The sequence below is a fragment of the Chrysemys picta genome, chromosome 13, assembly GCF_011386835.1.
Source record: "Chrysemys picta bellii isolate R12L10 chromosome 13, ASM1138683v2, whole genome shotgun sequence".
In the NCBI taxonomy this organism is placed as follows: Eukaryota; Metazoa; Chordata; order Testudines; family Emydidae; genus Chrysemys; species Chrysemys picta.
In genome coordinates this window covers 25,167,186-25,190,334 of record NC_088803.1, presented here as the reverse complement: position 1 = coordinate 25,190,334, position 23,149 = coordinate 25,167,186, and the positions used below count along the sequence as shown (strand labels likewise).

Below are 23,149 nucleotides of genomic sequence, written 5' to 3'. Positions count from 1 at the left end.
AAACGTGACTAAAGTACAGAAGGGGACTCTTACATTTCTAATTTTCAGAAAGCGCTCTGTCTCTGGAACCCAGAGCCAAATACAATGAACCTCACTGTCCACATTATATGATAGGTAGCAAATCTCATTCACATTGTGGCCAGGAAACAAACCACATACACCATTAAGTGTAGATGATGGCTGTCTCAATCATTAGGAGCAACTGTTCCTGCCAAGACTGAAGAAATCAAAGCTATGTATACTGAGACCTTATGAGATGCTGGGCCAAATGCTCCATTGAACCCATGTGGTCCTTGGTTCCAAAGAAGGCTTAGTAAAGCTAAGGATGAGTGCCCCTCTGTGTTTCTACTACACATAAAAGGGACTACCAAAGACACTACCCAAACCCAGACACTTTGTCTTCCATAGTGGAGCCAGAAGCACACCTGGAAAGTCTCCTTCCTGGCTTAGAACCACAAACTAATTATAACTGATGGTAGGTAACCCAGAGACCAATAATATGCTAACAAAATTTCCTCCTATGAGAGATCAGAGGCACAGATCCATTGGCATGTTTATGATGTCTGATTCAAGGAATATCAAAGTGGTTCTCATAGCCTGTCATATCAAGCTCTAAATCTGAAATAGGACATACAGCACTTTGTATCTTCTCTGCAATGCGCCTTTTAATTCTCTGAAGGATTCCAGGTATCCTGTTGTCTTTGCATTCAAGGGTCTATAGATGGTCCTTATTGGAGCATCAGATGGATCCTGTGACACCATATCTCCTACAGAGGCTGTGTAGCAAAGAAGTCTTCAGATCCATGAATTTCAAAATCAACAGAACTGAGATGGGTATAGTACCCTCCCATCCCATGAGATTCTCCGAACCTGGCATCAGTTCTTAGCCTGTCAGATTCATAAATCCAGTCCAGGGCAGCTGAATGAGCCCTTAGGGATGGGATGGGAGCACAGGAGAACCTCAACAGTTCATACCCACTGTCACGCTGTCTGGAGTGGCTCACAACTGAGAGTGCCCATCTCAGGGCAGACAGTCAAAAAATAAGGGGAGACATCCCAAACTGCTGGTATATTCTATCATTAGATTTCACCATTCCAGTAACAAATGTGAACTCCTGGATCACTATACCAGTCTTATCATGGAGTCACAGACAGTCCCCTTAGACCCTACAGCCTATCTTGCCACCCAGACAAACTGAACTTTGTGATAAAAGGTTATTAAAACCAAAAATCATATCACATTAGATTACTCCCAATCCCAAACAGTCACTTACCCCAGATCAATTTGGTACTCTAGATCTCACATGAAAGACAATGCTGGCAACCAATTCTCTAGTAAAACTAACTAAAGATGTATTAGCTAAGAAAAGAAATATGAGTTATTGATGGATTAAAGCAGGTAAAATATATTAACAGGTGAGTCAAAGTTCGTAAATCTAAAATGATAGCAGAGATGTAGTGATCTGCCAGTTTCCCAGAAGTCTTTTCACGGTTACCCAGAATCACTCTGGGGATCTTTGTCTTCTTGTTCAGTTATTCCACCCTTATCAATTAAATTCTGGAATTGGGCTCTATTCTCCTGAGAGAATGGGTCTTTGAAGTTCAACAACGTAGCAAAATACTATTTCACCAATTATGCAAATAGGATCTAGTGGTTAGCAGTTCTGAATCGGAGCATGTCATGGAGAAAACTTTTCTCCCTATGAGGTCAAGGCATTTAGCATACTGTCCAAAAGTGTCATCTTGGGGTGTTGCAGCCTGCATCTCTCAGTAGCTCCTTGAACCACCACCAGAGTTACTGGGTGTGAACAAAAACTCTACTCCTACAGGTGGATTGAAACAGCACCTCTCAGCCTTTTTTTGGGGTGGGACTGCAGGAGGCGGGAATGTTACCTTGGCTGGGTCTATAATAACCTTGTTGACCAGGAAGGCCGCTTGGCTGGGACCAGAGCATTGCAATGAACTACAACAGTTCACGTTCAGATTCTTGAACCTCTTAGAGCTGGATCTGGAGCTTGGACACCACTCTTTGTAAGAGCTCCTCATATTACTTGTGATCATCCGGTGGATACAAAGATGGGGTGACTACCTCATTCAAGGAAAACAATGAAATAGCTGCTAGATCTGTCTTATCCGCTGGATCCGGCTCCACTTCCTCACAGTCCAAGAAACCTGGTTGGTGTTGGCTTGGAAAGGGTAGATAAGGTGCACACATGGAACCGGAATGCCAAGACCCCAGTAATGCCAGTCTAAGGGGTCAACCAGTTGGGGTGGAACCCAGGGCACTGGGAACACTCATCCCTTAGAAAATCATATCTGGGTGGAGAATGGAACCTCAAGCTTCTGTCCAGACTCACTTCCCTATGTAGGGTTGAAGTCTCATCTGGGTCCTCCAACTTACCATATGAGAAGGTTGGTTCTCGGTCGACCAGCTGAACCATTGGTACCAATGGATGGGTACTCTGGTTTGCAGATGGAAGAGGAGAGCAGACCCATGTCCTCAAGGTGGCATCTTCTTCTGATGTAACAATGTCTCTCTCTAAAGTCAGATTTGAAATGAGATTGAGGACAAAGGAAAGCAAAAACGTCTCTGGGGAGATGTAGGTCTCAGACTGCTCTAGAGTGCAGGATGAACCAGTGGTGCTTCCCTGGTCAGAGTAGATGTCTCATCCCTTTGGGGCCGTGCTGGTACTGGTGCAGAGTCTGAACTGCATGTTGAAGATAACGGTGGTGCATGCCTAACTTTTCATTTATATATTGCAGCCAAGATTGGAAATGCCAGCAAACAGAGGTAGCGTTATCTGCTTGTCATTTCCCTGTAGGGTTGGGCGGGGGGTGGGGCATGTGGAGTAGTTCATGTACAGAGGGATGTCCCTTGGGTCCTCCTGAGATCTCCATGAAACTTTCATGAAGTTACTCTGCAATCCTCTCCTGAAGATTTCTAGGGATGGCTGCCTTATTTCTTCCTTCATGGTAGGACACTTTCCCACGCTGCTCCACAGTGACTTTGGCTGGCACTACTGGGCTAGTGGCATATGGGCCCCTACAGCTTCAGGACATCAGTAGCAGCTGTGCTCTGTGCCTTTGTTACCCTCAGAAGTGAAAAAAATCAGCTAAAATCATAGCGCTACCAAAAGCGCACATTCATTGTAATTGAACAGGACCACAGAACTCATAAGTTCAGTGGAAAATACATAGTAATTATACACACACTGTAAGTACCACATAATACATAGGCTCATTGAAAGACTCTGTGATATTCAGTAATGTACATTCAAATTCCTAACACTCCCCAAAACTTCTGGGGAGGTACAGCACATTAATGTACCTGATCATTAAAGTGCTCTTTCAAGGACTCCATCAGCTGAACAGCTTTGTGTTCAGCTCTTCTAACTGCCCTAGTGTATAGCTGTTCAAACTCAGCAGACAGCCACTCCACCTTGAGAGCAACTTTCCCCCCTCTGCTTCTCAAATATTATGCAAGATAGGCAGCTATAGCCATTGGGATAATTAGATTTTAGTGAGAAAAATACGTGCGTAAACACTGTCATTCTGCACTAGCTGAGCTGGTAGCTGAATCCTTTCTTAGTACTGTTGAGGTGGCCGGTGTACGGCTTCATGAGCCGGATCACTATCGGCAGTTCAACATTGGCAGATTACCATTGGCAGTCAGGAAAAACTGTCTCTGCTTGCAGCTTTCTGTTTTTAAAAACCCAAGCATCATTCATCTTCCTTGACCAGCCCCCACTGGTAACAGTGAAGCATCCCCAGTGATCCATTAGCACTTGCATAACCATTGAAAAGCAGCCCTTGTTTTCTATTGATGTACTTTGTGGCAAGATGGGCTGGGGCCTAAATACGGATGCATGTGTCATCTATCACCCCATCACAGTATAGAAGCCTCAGAGCTGCAGATCTATGATGTCCCACACATTGCTGAGAGCCAGAGTCCTGCACAGCAGATGATTAGTACCCTATACATTTGCATGAAAACAGCCCCCACTGTGGATTTTCCAACTCCAAAATGATTTCCCATTGACCTGTGGCAATCCAGCATTGCACCACTTGCTTTTCAGCAGGCAATGCAGCTCTCATGCTGGTGCCATGCATTGGAGGGCTGGTGCAAGTTCTGCACACAATTTCAGGAACATGACCTTTCCTATTTGAAAGTTCTGCAGCCACTGCTCGTCATCCCAAACATGCATTACAATGCAATCCACCAGTCAGTGCTCATTTCTCAGGCCCAAAAGTGGTGCTCCACCATCTACAGCTGCTCTGCAAATGCCAACAATGGAATTGTTTTTTGCTGTGGCCCTTAAAAACCTGTGCTTAAGAAATTGTCATGTCTGTTGTTGGGGTACTTCCTGTGGTTCTGAAAACACCAGAAGATCATGCATCCTTTGTTTGCAATGTTCATGACAACAGTGCAGAGCTGTGTGAGCTCCATGTTTCTGCCACAGATAGACAGCGACAAGCGCCACACAGGTTCGTGGGATTTTTTTTTTTTTAATGAAAGTTATGAGATAGGGATGGCATTATGAGAACTTGACCCCTAGCTCCCAAAGTGACTCATTTCTACTCCACAAAATATTGTGAAAATCTCTCAAAAGGCACTGCACCAACAGGTGGTACATAGTACACTGGGGTATCTATCCATGATGCACTGCACTTTGCATACTTACCAGGAGTGCTTGTTGATACAAAGTGCTGATATAAGTGGCCAAGCATACACGTGTCCGAGCCACATGTTAACTGTGGGGGCTTTGTGCCACTTGAAAGTTGCATCAACCAAAGTTTGCACTGCTGACATGGCCTAAACAAGTTCTTCTGCCCCTACCCACAGGGAACACATCCCAGAGTGGAAGTAGCCACAGGATGTAGTACAAGAGAGAATTCTTGCAGCAATCTACATTAATTTTATTTCGAATTAGTCAGTATTCAACCTCAAGATATACATTTTTAACAAAGCTAAGGTCGGGGTAGGTGAAGACGAAGAGAAAACCTCTAACCTAGATCCAGAACCCCCCCAAAAATAGTTGCCATTCCAACTTTACCTGTGTACGTGATGAACAGCTATACTATGACAGATACAAACAGATGTGTCCAGTGGAGTACAATCCAATTGACACCACACATATACTATAATTTGTATTGGAAAAAAAAAAACACTTTGTTAATGCAGAGCTAAGGTTGCCTGGTAATAGCTCCAGAATATGGAGGTCAGCAAAACCTCAGATTTCTGAAAACCAGGAAGTAGTGTTAAGGTAAATGCCCAAGCAAACTTAATTCTGACCCCTTGGAACTGGCAATTGCCACTGAGAATTATCTGCATGCGTTCCAACTGCATTCACCATGTTTCGTGTAGCTGTACTGAATGGTGGAGGAATTAGTTGCAGCAACATGGAAGAATTGTGATTGTGATATGAGATCTGGGTCTGAGTTCCTCTCATTTGTGTTACCAAAGGAAAGAGTTCCACATATACCTTGGGGTTTCAGTCTGCTTCTTTTCAATACAGAATTGTACAGGTTGTATCAGTAGCAGGGCACTGGGGTCTTCTTGCCATGGATATTGTCAGTCATGAAGTAGGATTGTCTAGCAGTCTGTGGATTTACTGATGGGTAAGGGAAAGCATAGGTTTTGCGCACAGGATACTGCAAGAGTGAAGGGGTTCTAAAAGGGTATGAAGGAGCTGTTAAATTTTACAGTTGTAAATACAGTGTAGTATTCTGCTGGGGGAAGAGGCTCAGTGTTTGAGGATAAGGCAAGAGTAGGTGGTGCCTGTCCATTACAGTGAAAATGGAGAGTGCAAGTACATGTGTTATGGCTGTTTTGGGGCATCATTCAAAGAGGGCAGAGTTAAGGTTGTCTAGGCGTTTACATATTAACTATAATTCCTGGTTTTCAGAAGTCTAAGTTTTGCTGACCTTTATGTTCTGGAAGTGCACAAGCCATCACCAGGCGACCTTACCTCTGCATTAACTAATTGTTTTGCCATTTCATTTCCTAGGTGTTTTTTTAAACAGAAAGAAAAATGTTTGTTGGCAGGAGTTAATGGTCATTTAGACAGTTGTAGGCCTCATGTAGGTTTGCAGCTGATATGCTACTGTGGCCAAGCAATAATCAAAAGACCTAACTTTTATGCAGTGATTTCCATCAGTAGATCTCAAAGAACTTTACATCATTATCCTCATTTTACAGCTGGGAAACTGAGGCATGGAGCTGAAGTGGCTTGCCCAAGGTCACCCAGCTGGCCAGTGACAGAGCTACGAATAGTTCCAGTCTAGTGGTCTTTCCACTAGGCCACACAGTTGTGATGCGATTCCTCAGTGCTCCTCCCCACTCCTGTATGCTTTTGATACAGAGGAATGGTGATAATGGTCATACTGTGAAATAGTTAGGGCCCTACCAAAGGCACATCGATATTGGTCAATTTCACAATCATGGGATTTTAAAAATTGTAAATTTCATTATTTCAGCTAATTAAATCTGAAATTCCACAGTGTTGTAATTGTAGGGGTCCTGACCCAAAAAGCAGTTGTGGGGGGAGGGGTCACAAGGTTAGTGTTGCGGGGGGGGTTGCAGTACTGCTATCTTTACTTCTGTGCTGCTGCTGCCGGCTGTGGCGCTGCCTTCAGAGCCGGGCAGCTGGAGAGCAGCGGCTGCTGACTGGGAGCCGAGCTCTGAAGGCAGAGCCACTGCCAGTAGCACTACAGAAGAAAGGATGGACTGGTATGGTATTGCCACTCTTCTGCGCTGCTGCCTACAGAGCTGGGCCTTAAGTCAGCAGCTGCCACTCTCCGGCCAACCAGCTCTGAAGGCAGCAGCACTTAAGTAAGGGTGACATGGTATGGCGGGGCACTGCCTTCAGAGCTGGGTGCCCGGCCAATAGCGGCTGCTCTCCAGCCACCCACTCCTGAAGGCAGCGCAGAAATAAGAGTGGCAACACCGCAACCCCCCTAAAATAATTGTCACCCCTCTGCAACTCCCTTTTGGCTCAGGACCCCCAATTTGAGGTCTCCCCTATGAAATCTGTATATTATAGGGTAAAAGCACACAAAACACCAGATTTCACGGGGAACCACCACATTTCACAGTCCGTGACGTGTTTTTCGTGGCCGTGAATTTGGTAGGGCCCTAACCATAGTTGTCACAGTAACATTACACGTGAGAGATGACTGGTGTTTCTCTTACTCTCCACCTCTGCCCCACAACACATAGGTCAGTGACTCTCAACCTTTCCAGATTACTGTACCCCTTTCAGGAGTCTGATTTGTCTTGCAAACCCCCAAGCTGCACCTCACTTAAAAACGACTTGCTTACAAAATTGGACCTAAAAATACAAAGGTGTCCCAGCGCACTATTACTGAAAAATTGCTTACTTCCTCATTTTTACCATATAATTATAAAATCAATTGACTGGAATATAAATATTGTATTTACATTTCAATGTACAGAGCAGTATAAACAAGTCTGTATGAAATTTTAGTTTGTACTGACTTCGCTAGTGTTTTTTCTGTAGCCTGTTGTAAAATTAGGCAAATCTCTAGATCAGTGGTCTCCAAACTTCTTTGATCGTGCACCCCATCAGTAAAAAAAATTTTTGAGCACACACCCCCTGCTCCCGCCCGAACTGCCAAAGCAAAAAAAATAAAAATAAAAAAAAAAGCCGCTCAGACTCCCGGCCGAACTACCGGGGGGGGGGGGGAGGGGGGGGGGGGGAAGAAAGCAGCGCTGCTCCCGCCGGACACCCCGAAGGATCCTCTTGTTTAGTTTAAAAAAGCCAGAAAAATCTTAAGATTTTATGGTGGTGTTTTGTAATTTCCTAAATTTATCTAATTAGTTTTGATTAAAATTGAATACAAAACTATCATACTGATGTTTATTGGAGGATTAGATACTGATCCCCTTACTCAGCTCTTCTGTTTTGTACCATCACTGATTGCAATGGGACTGTTCTTAGAGTAAGGTGATACGCAACATGAGTGAGGGTGTCAAAATTAGGACATACTAGCTTTTGTTTTAACCGTATCATTAATAAAAGGACAACAGAACAGATTTATGATGAATAGTTCACTTCTGAAATTCACCATTTTATACTATCAAGTAGAACTGTATTCTTAGAAGCTGTGTTCCTTTCTCAGGTATTTCCTTTATGGGGTTTGAATCTAAATATACTGCATGATGTGGCAATAAATTGTCAGCACTGCAGAAATGTAGTCCAAATGTAGCCAAACTGCCGAGGGGGGGAGGGGGGGGAGAAGCCGCTCGGACTCCCAGCCGAATTGCCTAAGGGGGGGGGGCGGTGCTGCTCTGGCGGCGCTCCTCCTGCTGCCCACCCCGAAGGATCCTCTTGTGCGCACCCCACTTTGGAGACCACTGCTCTAGATGATTTGATGTATCCCCTGGAACACCTCTGAGTACCCTCAGGGATGCGTGTACTCCGGGTTGAGAACCAATGATGTAGGCCCCTTCCCATGCCACTCCAACATTAAGTTCCCCCACCCCTTCCCACCAAACCATTAGTTGGCACCATAGAAACCATTAGCTTATAAGAAGCTGCTCTTTGCTGTCTCCTGTCCTATGCTGCTCTATACACATAACAGGCAACAGCTTACTGGAGGGCCACACTCTACCAGTTATGTAGCTCAAGCTGGGCCCTTCATTCCTGCTAACCTACCTCCAGCTGGGACTCCTTCCCCTGCTTCAGCCAGGCTTCCACAGCCATATCCCACAGGGCCATGCAGTCCGCCCCTCCTCCAAACTGGGTCCTTCCCCCGCACTCTGGCGAGCCCCTCTTTCCTCACACTGGGTGAGACGTATCCTAACTATTCATTTTCTGGAATTCATATTTTTAAATGTGCATTACCTTTGGTTCCTCCACCCCAGGCCCCAGCTCTTATGGAGTGGCAAGGGAAGGAGCTCAGACACCCCAAGATTCCAGAACACACAGCAAGAAGGGAGATTGACTCAAACCCCTGAACAGCGCGTAGAGCTTCCCCAGATCCCAGCAAATACAGGGAAGGGGAGAATTCAGGGTTGACAGGTCCCCCTATCCTAAGCCCCCAGCTAGCTTCTGCTATCCCTCACATTCGCCGACCCCTTCAGTCTTCTTCCCTCCTTCTCCACCAGTTCCTACCTCCTTTCCCTTCCAGTTCTATGAAATAGGTAGGTATAGCTCTAAAATACCCTTACCCAAGCCCCCAACTCTTCTTCTCTTCCCTGTCACCCATTCCCATTTATCCCTGTTGAAATAATTTTCATAGTAAGGGTTTGAGCATTGGCCTGCTAAACCCAGGGTTGTGAGTTCAGTCCTTGAGGAGGCCACGTAGGGATCTGGGGCAAAATCAGTACTTGGTCCTGCTAGTGAAGGCAGGGGGCTGGACTTGATGACCTTTCAAGGTCCCTTCCAGTTCTAGGAGATGGGGTATCTCCATTAATTTATTAATTTAAAAATTTATTAATGTTTATCAAGACTCAGTTTCCACACCAGCACTTCTTTATTAGTTCATTGGTCACTTGGTGATGGTTACAACCAAAATATCAATATTATATTCTATATCCTAGCAATAATATAAGCATTGTCCAACATACTTACAACAGGATCAGGCCTGGGAGGTACATTCATTGTGTAACTCCAGATGGGTAAGGAAAACTTTGACAAAGAAACCCCTAGAAAAACCTTGCTTTTTATACACTGTAATACGCGTGATGTCATTGACTAACGTCCAATAACCAGCAAAGACAGTTGAGGCAGTTTAGGGCTACACTCTGCTCTCTTCAAGGTTTTTTTCCTTTTCTCACTTTGCTATATTTTTCCCTAGCTACTGAACTAAACATTTATTTCTAAGCAAACATATATAATCAATTATTTAGTGCACCTGGTACTCAGTTAACCATATTTCTTTTATTTCTATTGCTCAACCCAAACCTTAAATAAGATAATGCTGGTATTTAAAGGGCACTACAAACTTATAACAATCTTTCTCATGAGTTGCACAGGGCTTCAGCTTCCTCGACGATGGAATGCTGTTCCAGGAAGAAGAACTGCTGAGAACACATGGGGTTCCACCTACCAAGGAAGGGAAGAGAATCTTCGGATACAGACTGGCTAACCTAGTGAGGTGGGCTTTAAAGTAGGTTTGTTGGATAGCAGACAAAAGCCCACAGATAAGTCCAGAACATGGACACATAGGTGAAGGACTGGAATCTGCGGGGGCAATCATAGCAGGGGCAAAGAAGAGTCAAAGAAATAGAGGGGAAATCTAATGAACATCTTAGATATCTCTATACTGATACAAGAAGTATGGGGAATAAACAGAAAGAGCTAGAAATATTAGTGAATACTCAAAATCAAGGCCGGCTCCAGCTTTTTTGCCGCCCCAAGCAGCGAAGGGGGGGGGGGGAGGGGGAGAGAGAAAAAAAAAAGAAAGCCACGATCGGCGGCACTTCGGTGGCAGCTCTACCGTGCCACTTCATTCTTCGGTGGCAATTCGGCGGCCAGTCCTTCCCTCTGAGGGACTGAGGGACCCGCCGCTGAAGACCCGGACGTGCCGCACCTTTCCATTGGCCGCCCCAAGCACCTGCTTCCTGCAGTGGTGCCTGGAGCCGGCCCTGCTCAAAATTATGACATAAGTGGCATCACAGAGACTTGCAGGGGGGGATAATTCACTTGACTGGAGAATAATATTGGTATAGAAGAGTACAGGAAGGAGAGGCAGGAAAAAAGGGAGGAAGTGTTGCCTTGTACATCAAAGATTTATACACTTGCATTGAGGTTGAGATAGAAGTGAGAGGCAGACCTGTTGAAAGTCTTGGGGTAAAGATAAAAGGAAAAACAAGGATAATGTCATGACATGAGTAACCTACAACTGCTAGAAGCCTGGTATAATGATCTCAGCCCTAGTTTGATCTCTACTTGTGACCAAAGAAAGGTTTCCGGAATCTCTCAACTTTTAAGAAAAGCTGGGTTGTTTATTTTCAGGTGCTGTATCTCCGGAGCCCCATGGTGAATGGTCCCAAATCTGAATCGCTAAAATAGAATTCCATGCCCCTAGGAGGGGCACCAAGTTTCAAGGAAATCTGTGGCGTTGTCTACACTTAAAACCCTTCAGCATTGCAGCTGCACCACTGTAGCTCTTCAGTGAAGAGACTACCTTCAGAACCCTTCCCGTCAGCCTAGGCAGTGTCTACACTGAAACATTACAGTGGTGCAACTGTAGTGTTTTAAGTGTAGACAAGCCCTTAGAAGGATCAAGCTTTAAAAAGAAAACTGGTCTTAATCTAACTATAGCAAAGCTATAATAATGGATATAAGAAGAGTTTTGAACAATGCAAAAAAGTACACTGACACCATCTTAGAGAGAGTAATTCTGCTTAGACAATAGTGTCATTGAGAAGGACCTTGGGGGTTATACAAGGCAATGGAATGAAAAGGAGTTATCCAACACTATTTTTTAAAACACTGTGTATAAACTCAGACTATCCTGAGTGAAACATTAACATGCTGTATCTAGTAATGGTTAGAGGTGTACCATGTTCAGTTTAAGGTATGTCAAAAATGACATGAAAATTCAGGGAATGCTAAAATTGACTGGAAAAATAAGCCTATATGAGAAAAAGTTAAGAGTTGGGCATGGTTAATCTGGAGAAAATAGCAGTGACAAGACATGGTAACTATCAACAGAAAAAAGCAGCTATAAAGAGGACAGGAACTAAAGAATCTGATTTGTAAATGAGACCTGAAATAACAGTTATGGGCTTAAACCTAAAGCAAAGAAAAGTTAAGTACAATTTAAGAAAGCTTGTCTCACATCACCAAGTGTACCAAGGAAAGTAGTGGAGTTACCACAAGAAATACCCAAAGCTGAGACTTGATACTTGCCAGGGATAGTTCAGGATCCCATCACAATATCCAGGGAGGACTAGAATATCTATCTACCAATCCCAGTCCAGCTCCAATGATTTCCATCAGGCTCAGTCAACTGATACAGAAAGTAATATTCCAGTTCAGTGAGCAAAGTCAGAAGTGCCATGACTGCATTGGCTGCTTCAGAAAATAAAATCAGGCACAGATATAAAGTTACAATGTCAACAAATTAATGGCTCCTTGATAGGGATGATCAAAGATGCTGAAGGTTTCAAACCTATTATTTTATCAACTAAGATTTGCCAATGGTTATAGAACCTTCAGGTCCAATAGTCTGCCTCAGAGAATCCTGTGCTGAAGAGGAGATAAAGGGTGGGGCAGGATACCCTTTGGTGTTCCTTTACAACACAATGAAGCAAAAAATGCCTGAAACATTTTTCCTCCATTTATTTAAAAATACTGAACACGTCAGCCAGATGGCGGAGACGAACACAGCAATTCTGTGGGTTCATTCTATACCATACAATAGTTAAATACAACTATTCACAAGCCCTGTCCATAGTAGCGCAAAAAAAATTTGCTAGATAAAAACATGTTCAAAACAACTCACTAACAAAGTTCTGGAAGAGCTGAGCATGAGGACTATGCTCAGATATGGCTGTGCTTGCACTGTGGTAACTGGAATTTATGCTACAGTGTGAACAGGAATTTCCCCTTCTCACAGCATACATGCAGTACAGGCTAGCCTCCCCCGCAAGCAGAGTCTGAGCAAGGACAACTTGGATCTCAAGTGAATTTAAAAACAAACAAAAAATTATAGGCTCCCTCCTTCCAGGAGAAGCTGCTGATCTGACCTGACCCACATTCAAATATCCTAGAAATACTGCCTGGTCAGCAGAGGCAGCCCAAAACTGGAAATGAAAGCTGGTTTCTGAACTTGATTTTCTTTTAAATGCCAATGAAAGGCAGCTGTGCCTCTACTGCACTACAGAAAGAGCATCCAGAACTAGTAACTTGCACCCTTCCCAAAGTGCAGCATGGGCACAACTGGGTGAGCAGAGCCCGAAGAAGAGTTCAGTGAAGTGATTGGCTGGGTGTCTTTAGTTACCCATTTCTTCTGCATGCCTGTGGAAACTGAAGATGGGGGCAGTTTTCAATTTTAGCCTCACACTGATATATTAATTGGTCCTTGTGCAATGAAGCACACATGGAAGGATGCTTTCCCACCCCTACTACCATTTAACAAGCTGCAGGTCCCTTTAGAATCATAGGGTTAAAAGAGCCAAGATGCAGGATTTGTTGTGTCTAAACCATCCAAAACAGACGGCTACCCAGCCTCTTTTGGAAAACCTCCAGTGAAGGAGATTCTCTCGAAAGGGAACAGAATATTGGCATCAAAAGGTTCTGTGACAATGAGAGAGTCTGAAGAATGTGTTAATCCAGCAGCAGAAAATCCATGAAGAGGAGAGAGAGAGAGAACAGGAGGGAAGAAACCTGATAGCATCAGGGATGTGAAAGTGAATTGAGGAAGGAGAGTGTGGTTTGTTTCTTGCCCCCTGGCCCATTTGCTTATTTTGTCCTTTACAAAAAAAAAAAAAAAACATTCAGAAATGTCAAAATTAGTCTTCCCTTGTTTTATAGAAGCATCTCGAAACATCTGAACCTTGTCTGTACTAGTCAGAGCAGCAGTACTACTGCCTCTCTGCGGAAACACACTAAATCTGAGAGCATAGATCACTCATGTAGAGTGTTTGGGGCTAAAGACCAGAGTTTATAATGTAAAAGCAAACAGAAAAAAAGCTTTCCTCCACCATTCAATACAGCTACCCCCAAAACAGTAAGTAAATGCAGCTGGAGAGCATACACCTAACTACCAGTGTGTGTTGCCAACCAAGGGGATGCAGAGTTACGGTTGCATGAGCATGTATTTCTTGGTTTTCACAAGTTTGATTTTTGCTGAATTTGACATTTTGGGAGGGCACAAGCTATCACCAGCCAACCTTACCTACAGTAATGTAGTTTTTTTTTTAACCAATTATTATCAATAAGGTGATGTGGCAGCTAATCACCAAAAGCCAAGGTGAAAGAATTTAAATCTGCTTTTAAGTCTTTTTACTAAGACTTGTTTCTGATAACAAAAGAAAACATGAGTCACAAAGAAGAAGTATAAGGACAATGTGCCCTAGCAGGAAAGGACTTCTTATAAAACTATATAATATAGCATTCATTTCTCCTAGACACTGAATTGGAGACTGGGGCCTGATCTACACATCGCTTTTGTAGAGGTATAACTTTTTTTGTTTAAGAAGGTGATTTTTTTATGGAAATACTTATACCAATACAAGCCATACTGTGGAGGTAGTTATACTGATATAAGGTGGCTTATATTGGTACAGCCTATTCCCCTTCCTAGATAAGATTAAGGACTTGTCTACACAGTAAAGTTTAACCAGGTTTTTGTCATTTTTTTTGGAAAACACAAAACCTGTGAGAAAAACAGTGTTAAATTTGCAAGTTAGGCACTCAAGTTAGGAAATGCCAGAATTAGGGTGCTAATGCAACCAAATTCACCTTTCTTGAACTACAGAACCATTATAATGACATGATCACATACTACTTTTTCCATAGGACTCCTACCTCATTCCATGCAAAAAATGGAAAGTGTTCACTGGTAAGGCAGTTACATGTTGCCCTGGAGAACTGGATTCTATCCCTGCCTCTGCCACAGAGTTCCTCTGTGATGCTAATCAAGACCACTTTTACAGGTGGTCACTCAGTGCACTCATTTTCTGAAGGCCTTCCTCTTTTCCTGGGTTTTCTCCTTGTTGTTCAGTGCATGGCTTCAGGCTTTATTTAATGCACACTCTTCAAATCTTACTCTGAAGATAGCATTATTAATTTCCTCATGGACTTTTCTCTGGTGCTTATCACTACAGTATCTGAGTCCTGCACAAATATTAATTGATTTTCACAACACTCTTCTGAGGTGAAGAGTTGGTATTATCCCCCATTTTATAGATGGGGCAGAGAGATTAAGGTCAAAACTGTCCACTAATTTTGGGTGCCTAATTTGAGTTACCCAAGACCTGATTTTTCAGAGAACTAGGAATTAGTGTGTTCAACACCTAACTCCCAGTGACTGCAATTTCAGGTGTGAGTGCTCAGCACTTCTGCAAATCAGACGCAAGGGTCTCAAATCAGGCACCAGATGAGGATCACACAGTGAGCACCTGTGAACCGTTTGGTATAAGTCACTTGCCCAGCACCACACAAGAACTCTGTGGCAGAGGGACAGATAGAATCCCATTCTCCAGAGAAGCATTCAACTGACTAACTTTGAGACCATCTCATTGCTGTAATCCTCAGCCTCATTCATTACACACTTTCCAACTTCAGTAAGAAATGAAGTAGGAGTCTTACAGACAACAGCCTCCTTTACAGTATAAACCTGATTCATCCCCAGAACAGATCCTGCCTGTTCACTGAATGAGCAGGGATCCTATGGGGAAAAAAATATGTGATCATGTAACTAAAGATTCTCAGTTCATAAAGTGCTTTGAGATCCTGGAATTACAAAGGTGTTATATTAATGCAAAGTACAATCAGTGTATATCAAGGTGTTGTTCGGATGCACAAATAACTTTAAAGTCAGTTTTGTATTTAATCGAGTGTAAAATTCTAATTTGTTTAATTAATGCTGTCCACTAGCCACCCCATTTAAACATGCCTCCTAAAGTTTTCACCCTCTCCGCTGAGCCATACACATGGAATATACCAGCATCCCCACACTTGATAATATACATACAACTATACCTCTACCCAGATATAATGCGGTCCTCAAGAGCCAAAAAAAATCTTACAGTGTTATAGGTGAAACCGCGTTATATCGATCTTGCTTTGGCCTCGAGCATTTCCGTTATTAGTAGTCAGCAAATCAAGCTGGGTAGGGAAGGCTGTGCCTCCCCAAACAGCCTGGCCCCGCCCCCTATCCAACCCCTCACCAACTTCCCGACCCATCCAACCCCCCCGCTCCTGGTCCCCTGACTACCCCCTCCAGAGACCCCACCCCCTATCTAAGCCCCCCTGCTCCTTGTCCTCTGACCGCCCCCTCCAGAGACACCCCCCATCCCTAATCACCCCCAGGACCCCACCCAACCCCCCTGCTCCAATCCCTATCCACACCCCTGCCCCCTGACAGGCCCCCCGGGACTCCCACACCCTATCCAATGCCCCCGTTCCCCGTCTCCTGACCGCCCCACCCCCAGAACCTCTGAACCATCCAAACCCCCCTGCTCCCTGTCCCCTGACCGCACTCCGAGACCCTCTGCCCCTTATCCAATCCCTCGGCCCCGGCCCGGCACCCTTAACATGCCGCTCAGAGGACCGTATTGGAGCCAGACACACTGACCCGCCGGAGCGTGCAGCCCCCCCGCCCCCAGAGCGCTGCTTTACTGCATTATATCTGAATTTGTGTTATATCAGGTTGCATTATATTGGGGTAGAGGTCTACAAACGAATAACCCAAATTATGTTCCAGTTATCTCCGTATGCATCTTTAACCTGTTCTTCTTGCAAATGTTTTTCACATCTCTTTTATAATAGTTGTGATAGTTATACGTTCTGCCATAGGGCACAATATTACCCCCAAATAACATAACAGTCGCAGAACAAAGCCAGCTGCACATAAAATGACATCCTCAATCAGTTTTTAGCTCTGTTTAACAATTGGCTCATATACCTCTTTTCAAATAATTACAACCCCTATTTTTGATCAAGTATTTTATAAAATGTACACACTTTTACACATCACTCCAAGAAATGAAACACCTTGATATGCTAACAGGCTGACAGCCTTGACATGAATACCTGAAATTACACAATAGCAAATAAGACGTGAGCTAACCAAGACAAGATACTGAAATATCACACCACAGGAATCAAAAGGACAACATTTGCAATCACCTGATGACTTTTCTTCCCCAAGATGTAGTATTAAACCTTGGTTAGTTTCAGTGAAGATCAGCACCAACAGATCCTTTATACCACCGCCATCGTTTTTGTTTAAGGCATAGACAAAACTTAGGACAGTTAAACAAAGCCAATGAGGAGAAATAAAGATCCCAGAGTTATTAAATGACCAAAATTTCTCAGACAGGAAACGTTCTAAAAAATTCACGTAGCTCATGTTACTATATCAGTAAAAGTTGTTCTTACCCAACTCCTAGGTCTTTAAGTTCAGATTTAGTGAGGTAAGGCAGCACTGCCCCGGTGATTTGATTTTCTGAAGAGTTAAAGGAACAACTGTTACTTCTAGGCTTTCGCATAAGTATTTAAGCTTCTGGAATACTTTACAATGGAATTATTTACGCATTGCTGTCTAACATTTACTTTAATTTAGCTAAATAATCCACTTTATAATAGGATCCTCCTAAAATATCCAGATCTCATTTATGAACCACATGTAGGATGAGATTTCAGATCTTGACATCTGAAACAAGTGCCTCCACTTCAATTTTACTAAAGCTCTAAGTTCTTGAGGGGAAAAAAAAATCATATTCATATGCAGTTAAGCAACAATGATAGTGTCCAGCCTTGGTCAAATCAAAACTCCAGATAAGGTCAAAATTATAAGATTTGTAAAGTATTTTCTAATATAGTTATGACATTTTCTAAAAGTTCCCCATTTATAATGCCGCACACAATACCCTTTTCACCCATTTGTTACTTTATTTTAAAAATTCACTTAGCAAAACATTTGGCCCTCAATGTTAGAGCCTAAATTCACATACAAATTAATCAGCAGCAAGGAGTATTTTGACCAACATCAACAATGGAAGTCGTGGGAGCTTTAGATTAACAGAAAAATCAAAAGAGCTAGAGTCTGTATTGTTGAATTATTAAGTATTACACATTTCCATAATGTTTACATTATGGTAGTGTCCAGAGGCTATTTGGGATCAGGGCCTTGTTGGCCCTGAACACACAGAGGTAGATTCCAGTCCCCAAAACCTTATAATTTAAGTGGACAAGCAACATACAAAGGCAGACAAAGAAACAACTTTTTTTACATACATCTGGTTTTGCTTTGCATAAATATGTAATTAACTATCAACTTTCCTCAATTGCCCCTCAGATTAGCCATCGTATATTGGCTGTTTTATTGCAACATATTTCTTGTAGTAAAAGTAGATCCTGAGAAGAGAAGGGAAAAGAAGAGAATGAATTTAAAAATTTTATTAAGATGATGTTTAAAAAAAAAAATAGTGAACAGAGTTTGAGCATAGAAGCTTCTGGTTATCAGGGAATAACATACAGATTATCAAGGGTGCAAAATTTGATTTAAGATAAAGTGGCATGAGGAATACATAATCTGCAATATCCCCGATTGGGGGTAAAAGGTTGATGGGTCAAAGTACAGATATTGAGATATGAGGGTATGTAGTTCATAAAGTGGCTATGTTCGGGTGTGGAGTATAATGAGTGGATATGACGATGAGGATGGATTGACCCTCATTTGGTGAGATTTAATGTTTAGGGAGTTTATGGTTCCAGTTCATATAATCCAACGGAGAAGGTCACTTGGTCCCTTTCTCGTAGTGGGAGAATGTCGTCACTCTGGCCTCCTGGTACTGTCGGTGGCTGGTGATGTGCTCGATGTAGATGTCCTTGGACCATCGGATGGCAGTAACTCCATAGACTAGCCTGGAAGGTGGCATTCCAAGTAAAAGAGGTGATGTCAAAGAAAGCACAGAGATGCTTATGGAAGAACAGACAAGTAGATGGTCCAGGCTGGGAAAACTGGTAGAGTGGAGTTCAGTACAATGGGAGGATTACATAAACTCTTCAACACTATGTTTAAGGATCACCATATAAAACCCTAAAACAGAACAGTAAGAATAAAGCTATGAAGGGCCTTGAAAGTTAGGGCAAGAAGCTTGACTTTAACATAATGGAAGAGTATTGTGTTTGCATGTTGATGTAGATGTGTTGGCATGTTGATGTAGCTGTGTTGGTTCCAGGCTGTCAGAGAGACAAGGTAATATTTTTTTATTGGACCAAATTCTGTTAGTGAAAGAGACAAGCTTTTGGTAAGGTATTCAAAGAGGTTGATGTGATCAGAGCAAAAAGCAGTGAAGGTGAAATCAGCACAAACATCAAGGGTTAGGCCTAGTCTGCAAACTGAGTTTGTGCCAGTATAATGACATCAGTTAGGGGGTATGATTTTTTACTGATTAATACTGGCACAACCCATAGGGCTTGTCTACACTACCAAGTTTTGTTGACAAAACTTATGTCAAAACCGAAGAGTCGACAAAACAAAAATTGCCAAAGGGTGTTCACACTTGCTCCCTCTGTCAACAGACCATGTCCACACTGGGGACACCGTCATCGACAGGGTAAGCAATGCACCATAGGTATGTATCCCACAGAGCAGTGTTGTGGGAAAGAAGAGCTGATCCCTGAGCATCTTGGGATTCTCTCCGAGTTCTCCCACAGCCCCCTCAGCTGCCAAAAGCAGCACCATGAGTAGCTCTGTGAGTGCTCAGTGCTGAGGAATGGCAAAGCAGCATAGCAGTCTGTCCCCCTCCCCCTGCAGCAGCAGTCTGCCTGTTGGTGTGTTCCTAGTGCCGGGCAGAACAGGAGCATTCCAATGATTTGCTCTTGGTTTGTTCCCCAAAGGGAGCAGCACACAGATACTTCCTTGAGCTTTTAAAAGGGAGGGATGCACGCCTGCAGGACAGCAGAGATCAAAACATTGAGCAGAGCAATCAGGGCAGGCATTGTGGGATACTGGCGGAAGCCAGTTCTGTCCACAAAACAATCAGTAGTATCTACACTGGCTCTTTGTCAACAATAAAAAGGGAAAAGAAAAGAAAAAAGTCTCTCATAGGGGTGGAAGTTTTTTGTTGCCAAAACTGGGTGGTTTTTTGCAACAAAAGTCCCATTGTAGTGTACAAAAACAACAAGGAGTCTGGTGGCACCTTAAAGACTAACAGATTTATTTGGGCATAAGCTTTCGTGAGTAAAAACCTCACTTCTTCGGATGCATCCGAAGAAGTGAGGTTTTTACTCACGAAAGCTTATGCCCAAATAAATCTGTTAGTCTTTAAGGTGCCACCAGACTCCTTGTTGTTTTTGTAGATACAGACTAACACGGCTACCCCCTGATACTTGACACCATTGTAGTGTGTACGCTCTTGCTGTTTTGTTGCCAAAAGGCAGTTTTGGGGGACAAAACTTGCCAGTGTAGACAAGCCCTTAGTGCGGACGCTGTTATACTGGTATAACTTATTCATCTTCCTGTATTGGAATAACTATATTGGGATAAAATACTTTACCATCAATATATCTGTACCAAGACTGGGGGGATGGAAGGGGTACAACTTTAACTATAACAGTGAAGTTAAAGTGGTACAACTTCCTAGTGTAGACATTGCCTCAGGCCAGAAATTTAGATCAACTCAGCTACATCGCTCAGGAGAGAGAAAAATCCACCTCCAAGTGATGTAGTTAAACTGATTTAAATCCTAGTGTAGACGGGGGTAGGTCGATGGACGAATTCTTCCATCGACCGCGTTACCACTTCTTGAGAAGGGAGATTAATTACAGTGCCCCTTGCTGTAGTACAGGGGTTCTCAAACTGGGGGTCGGGACACATCAGGGAGTTGCGACGTCATTACAAGGGGGGGTCGTGAGCTGTCAACCTCCACCCCAAACCCCGCTTGCCTCCAGCATTTATAATGGTGTTAAATATATTAAAAAGGGTGTTTAACTTATTAGGCTTGCGATGTGAAAGGGGTCGCCAGTAAAAAAGTTTGAGACCCACTGCTGTAGTAAGTGTCTACACTGAAGTGCTACAGCTTTGTGGCTGCAGCATTTCTAGTGAAGAGAACAGGAGTACTTGTGGCACCTTAGAGACTAACAAATTTATTAGAGCATAAGCTTTCGTGGACTACAGCCCACTTCTTCGGATGAAGTGGGCTGTAGTCCACGAAAGCTTATGCTCTAATAAATTTGTTAGTCTCTAAGGTGCCGCAAGTACTCCTGTTCTTTTTGCAGATACAGACTAACACGGCTGCTACTCTGAAACTAGTGAAGAGAGAGCTTCAATTTAGAAAGAAAATGCAGATACTCAAACTACAAACTCAGGGTAACTGGATATTTCTCTTAAAGTTATCATCAGTAAAAGGTCTGGTCTACCCTAGAAAATTAGGTCATAACCATGTCACTCAGGGGTGTGAAAAACCCGCACCCATGAATGACATAGTTAAGCTGACAAATCCATGTCAGACAGCACTTGGTTGTCCGAATAATTCTTCTGCTGACCTAGCTACTGTTTCTCAGGGAGACGGATTACCTATGCCACCAACAGAACCCCTCCCATCGGCATGTGTAGTCTCTACACTGAAGCACTAAAGTGGCACAGCTGCGCCTGTGTAGCCTTTTAAGTGTAAAAAAAAAAAATCAATGTTAGTTATTTAAATTGATATTGGGCTTAATACCCCCACAAAAAAAATGGAGGAGTTCACATTTCTCAAGGCTATTGCCTCAGGCTGCCTACAGACTCAGAAGGAAAACAATTCTTTAGCTGCATTTGGAAGATTTTACTAAGGCCTGATCTACACTACAGAGTTAGGTCAACATAAGGCAGTTTACATCGACCTAACTCTGTAAGCATCTACACTAAAATGTGGCTCCCACCAACGTAACTCACCCACAATGCTGACTTAATAACTCCATCTCTGCAAGAGGCAGAAGAGCATTGCTGGCACATGATGGCGTACATTGGCCAAACCGGACAGTCTCTACGCAAAAGAATAAACGGACACAAATCTGATATCAGGAATCCTAACATTCAAAAACCAGTAGGAGAACATTCAATCTCTCTGGTCACTCAATAACAGACCTCAAAGTGGCAATTCTTCAACAAAAAAACTTCAAAAACAGACTCCAATGTGAAGCAGCAGAACAGGAATTAATTTGCAGACTAGATACCATCAGACTAGGCCTGAATAAAGAATAGGAGTGGTTGGGTCATTACAAAACCTAAACTTAATTTCCCCAATACTAATTTCTCCCTACTGTTACTCACATCTTCTTGTCAACTGTCTGTAATGGGCCACTCTCTTACCACTTCAAAAGTTATTTCTCCTCCTTTGGTATCCTGCTGTTCATTGATTTATCTTGTTAGACTGACTTAACACTTGGTAAAGCAACCCACATCCTTTCATGTATTTATACCTGCTCCTGTATCTTTTACTTCATACATCTGATGAAGTGTTTCATAGTAGCAGTTGTGTTAATCTGTATCCGCAAAAACAACGGGAGTAATTGTGGCATCTTAGAGACTAACAAATTTATTTGAGCATAAGCTTTCGGGGGCTAAAACCCACTTCATTGGATGCACGCTGTGGAAAATACAGTAGGAGGAGATATATATATATACACACACACACACATACACACACAGAACATGAAACAATGGGTGTTACCATACACACTAGAGTGATCAGTTAAGGTGAGCTATTACCAGCAGGGGAGAGAAGAAAAAAAAACAACTTTTTGTAGCGGTAACCAAAATGGCCCATTTCCAGCAATTGACAAGAAGGTGCGAAGAACAAACAGTAGGGGGGAAGAATAAACATGGGGAAATAGTTTTACTTTGTGTAATGACCCATCCACTCCCAGCCTTTATTCAAGCCTAATTCAATGGTGTCCAATTTGCAAATCAATTCCAATTCAGCAGTCTCTCGTTGGAGTCTGATGAAGTGGGTTCTAGCCCACGAAAGCTTATGCCCAAAGAAATGTGTTAGTCTCTAAGGTGCCACAAGGACTCCTTGGGTTTTTCTTAGATCGGTCAGTGTCACTGTAGATACTGCATTGCTGAGATCCACTGTTGCTGCCTTTCAGAAGCCTTCCCACAATGCCTTACACTGACCATTAAATTAGTGCAAGCACTCCTGGTGAGGACAAGAATTAGCGAGACAAGAAGCACAGTGTGGGCATGCAAAAGTCATTTAATTACTGTGGTGGCTGGACATCGACATCACTTAGGTGGACTATAGACTTGCCCTAGACAACTGTAAACGTCAGTTTAAATCACACAGAAACTAATGGAGCCCAGTATAGCTCCATCAGCGTGCCCACTCCTGGCTAACATCAAGCCCTCTCTCTCTCTCTCTATATATAGAGTGTGTAACAGCAATATGCAACGAAAGCCCGGCGCTTGCGAAGATCTGGTACGGGTTGTTTTCTCTGGGGGGTTTCCCTGTGGCTCCAGC

At 43.2% G+C, this 23,149-nt stretch overlaps 1 protein-coding gene across 9 annotated transcripts in view; it reads right to left on the bottom strand.

Annotated features, from left to right (window-relative positions):
* The window catches only part of SAMHD1 (SAM and HD domain containing deoxynucleoside triphosphate triphosphohydrolase 1), an 80,018-nt gene that overhangs the window by 56,293 nt on the left and 576 nt on the right, over positions 1 to 23,149 (bottom strand). For 2 of the 9 annotated variants that reach the window (XM_005295427.5, XM_042854961.2), the window contains exon 2: positions 17,082 to 17,148. The exons of 1 other annotated variant lie outside the window; for it this stretch is intronic. In XM_005295427.5, coding sequence (XP_005295484.2) covers positions 17,082 to 17,148 — 67 coding nt within the window. Of the gene's footprint in view, positions 1 to 2,401; positions 7,663 to 14,504; positions 15,877 to 16,664; positions 16,734 to 16,829; positions 16,946 to 17,081; positions 17,149 to 17,939; positions 18,060 to 23,149 lie in introns of those variants that run through there. 6 more of the 9 variants (XM_065565679.1, XM_042854963.2, XM_042854962.2 and 3 more) reach the window with 6 other exon arrangements.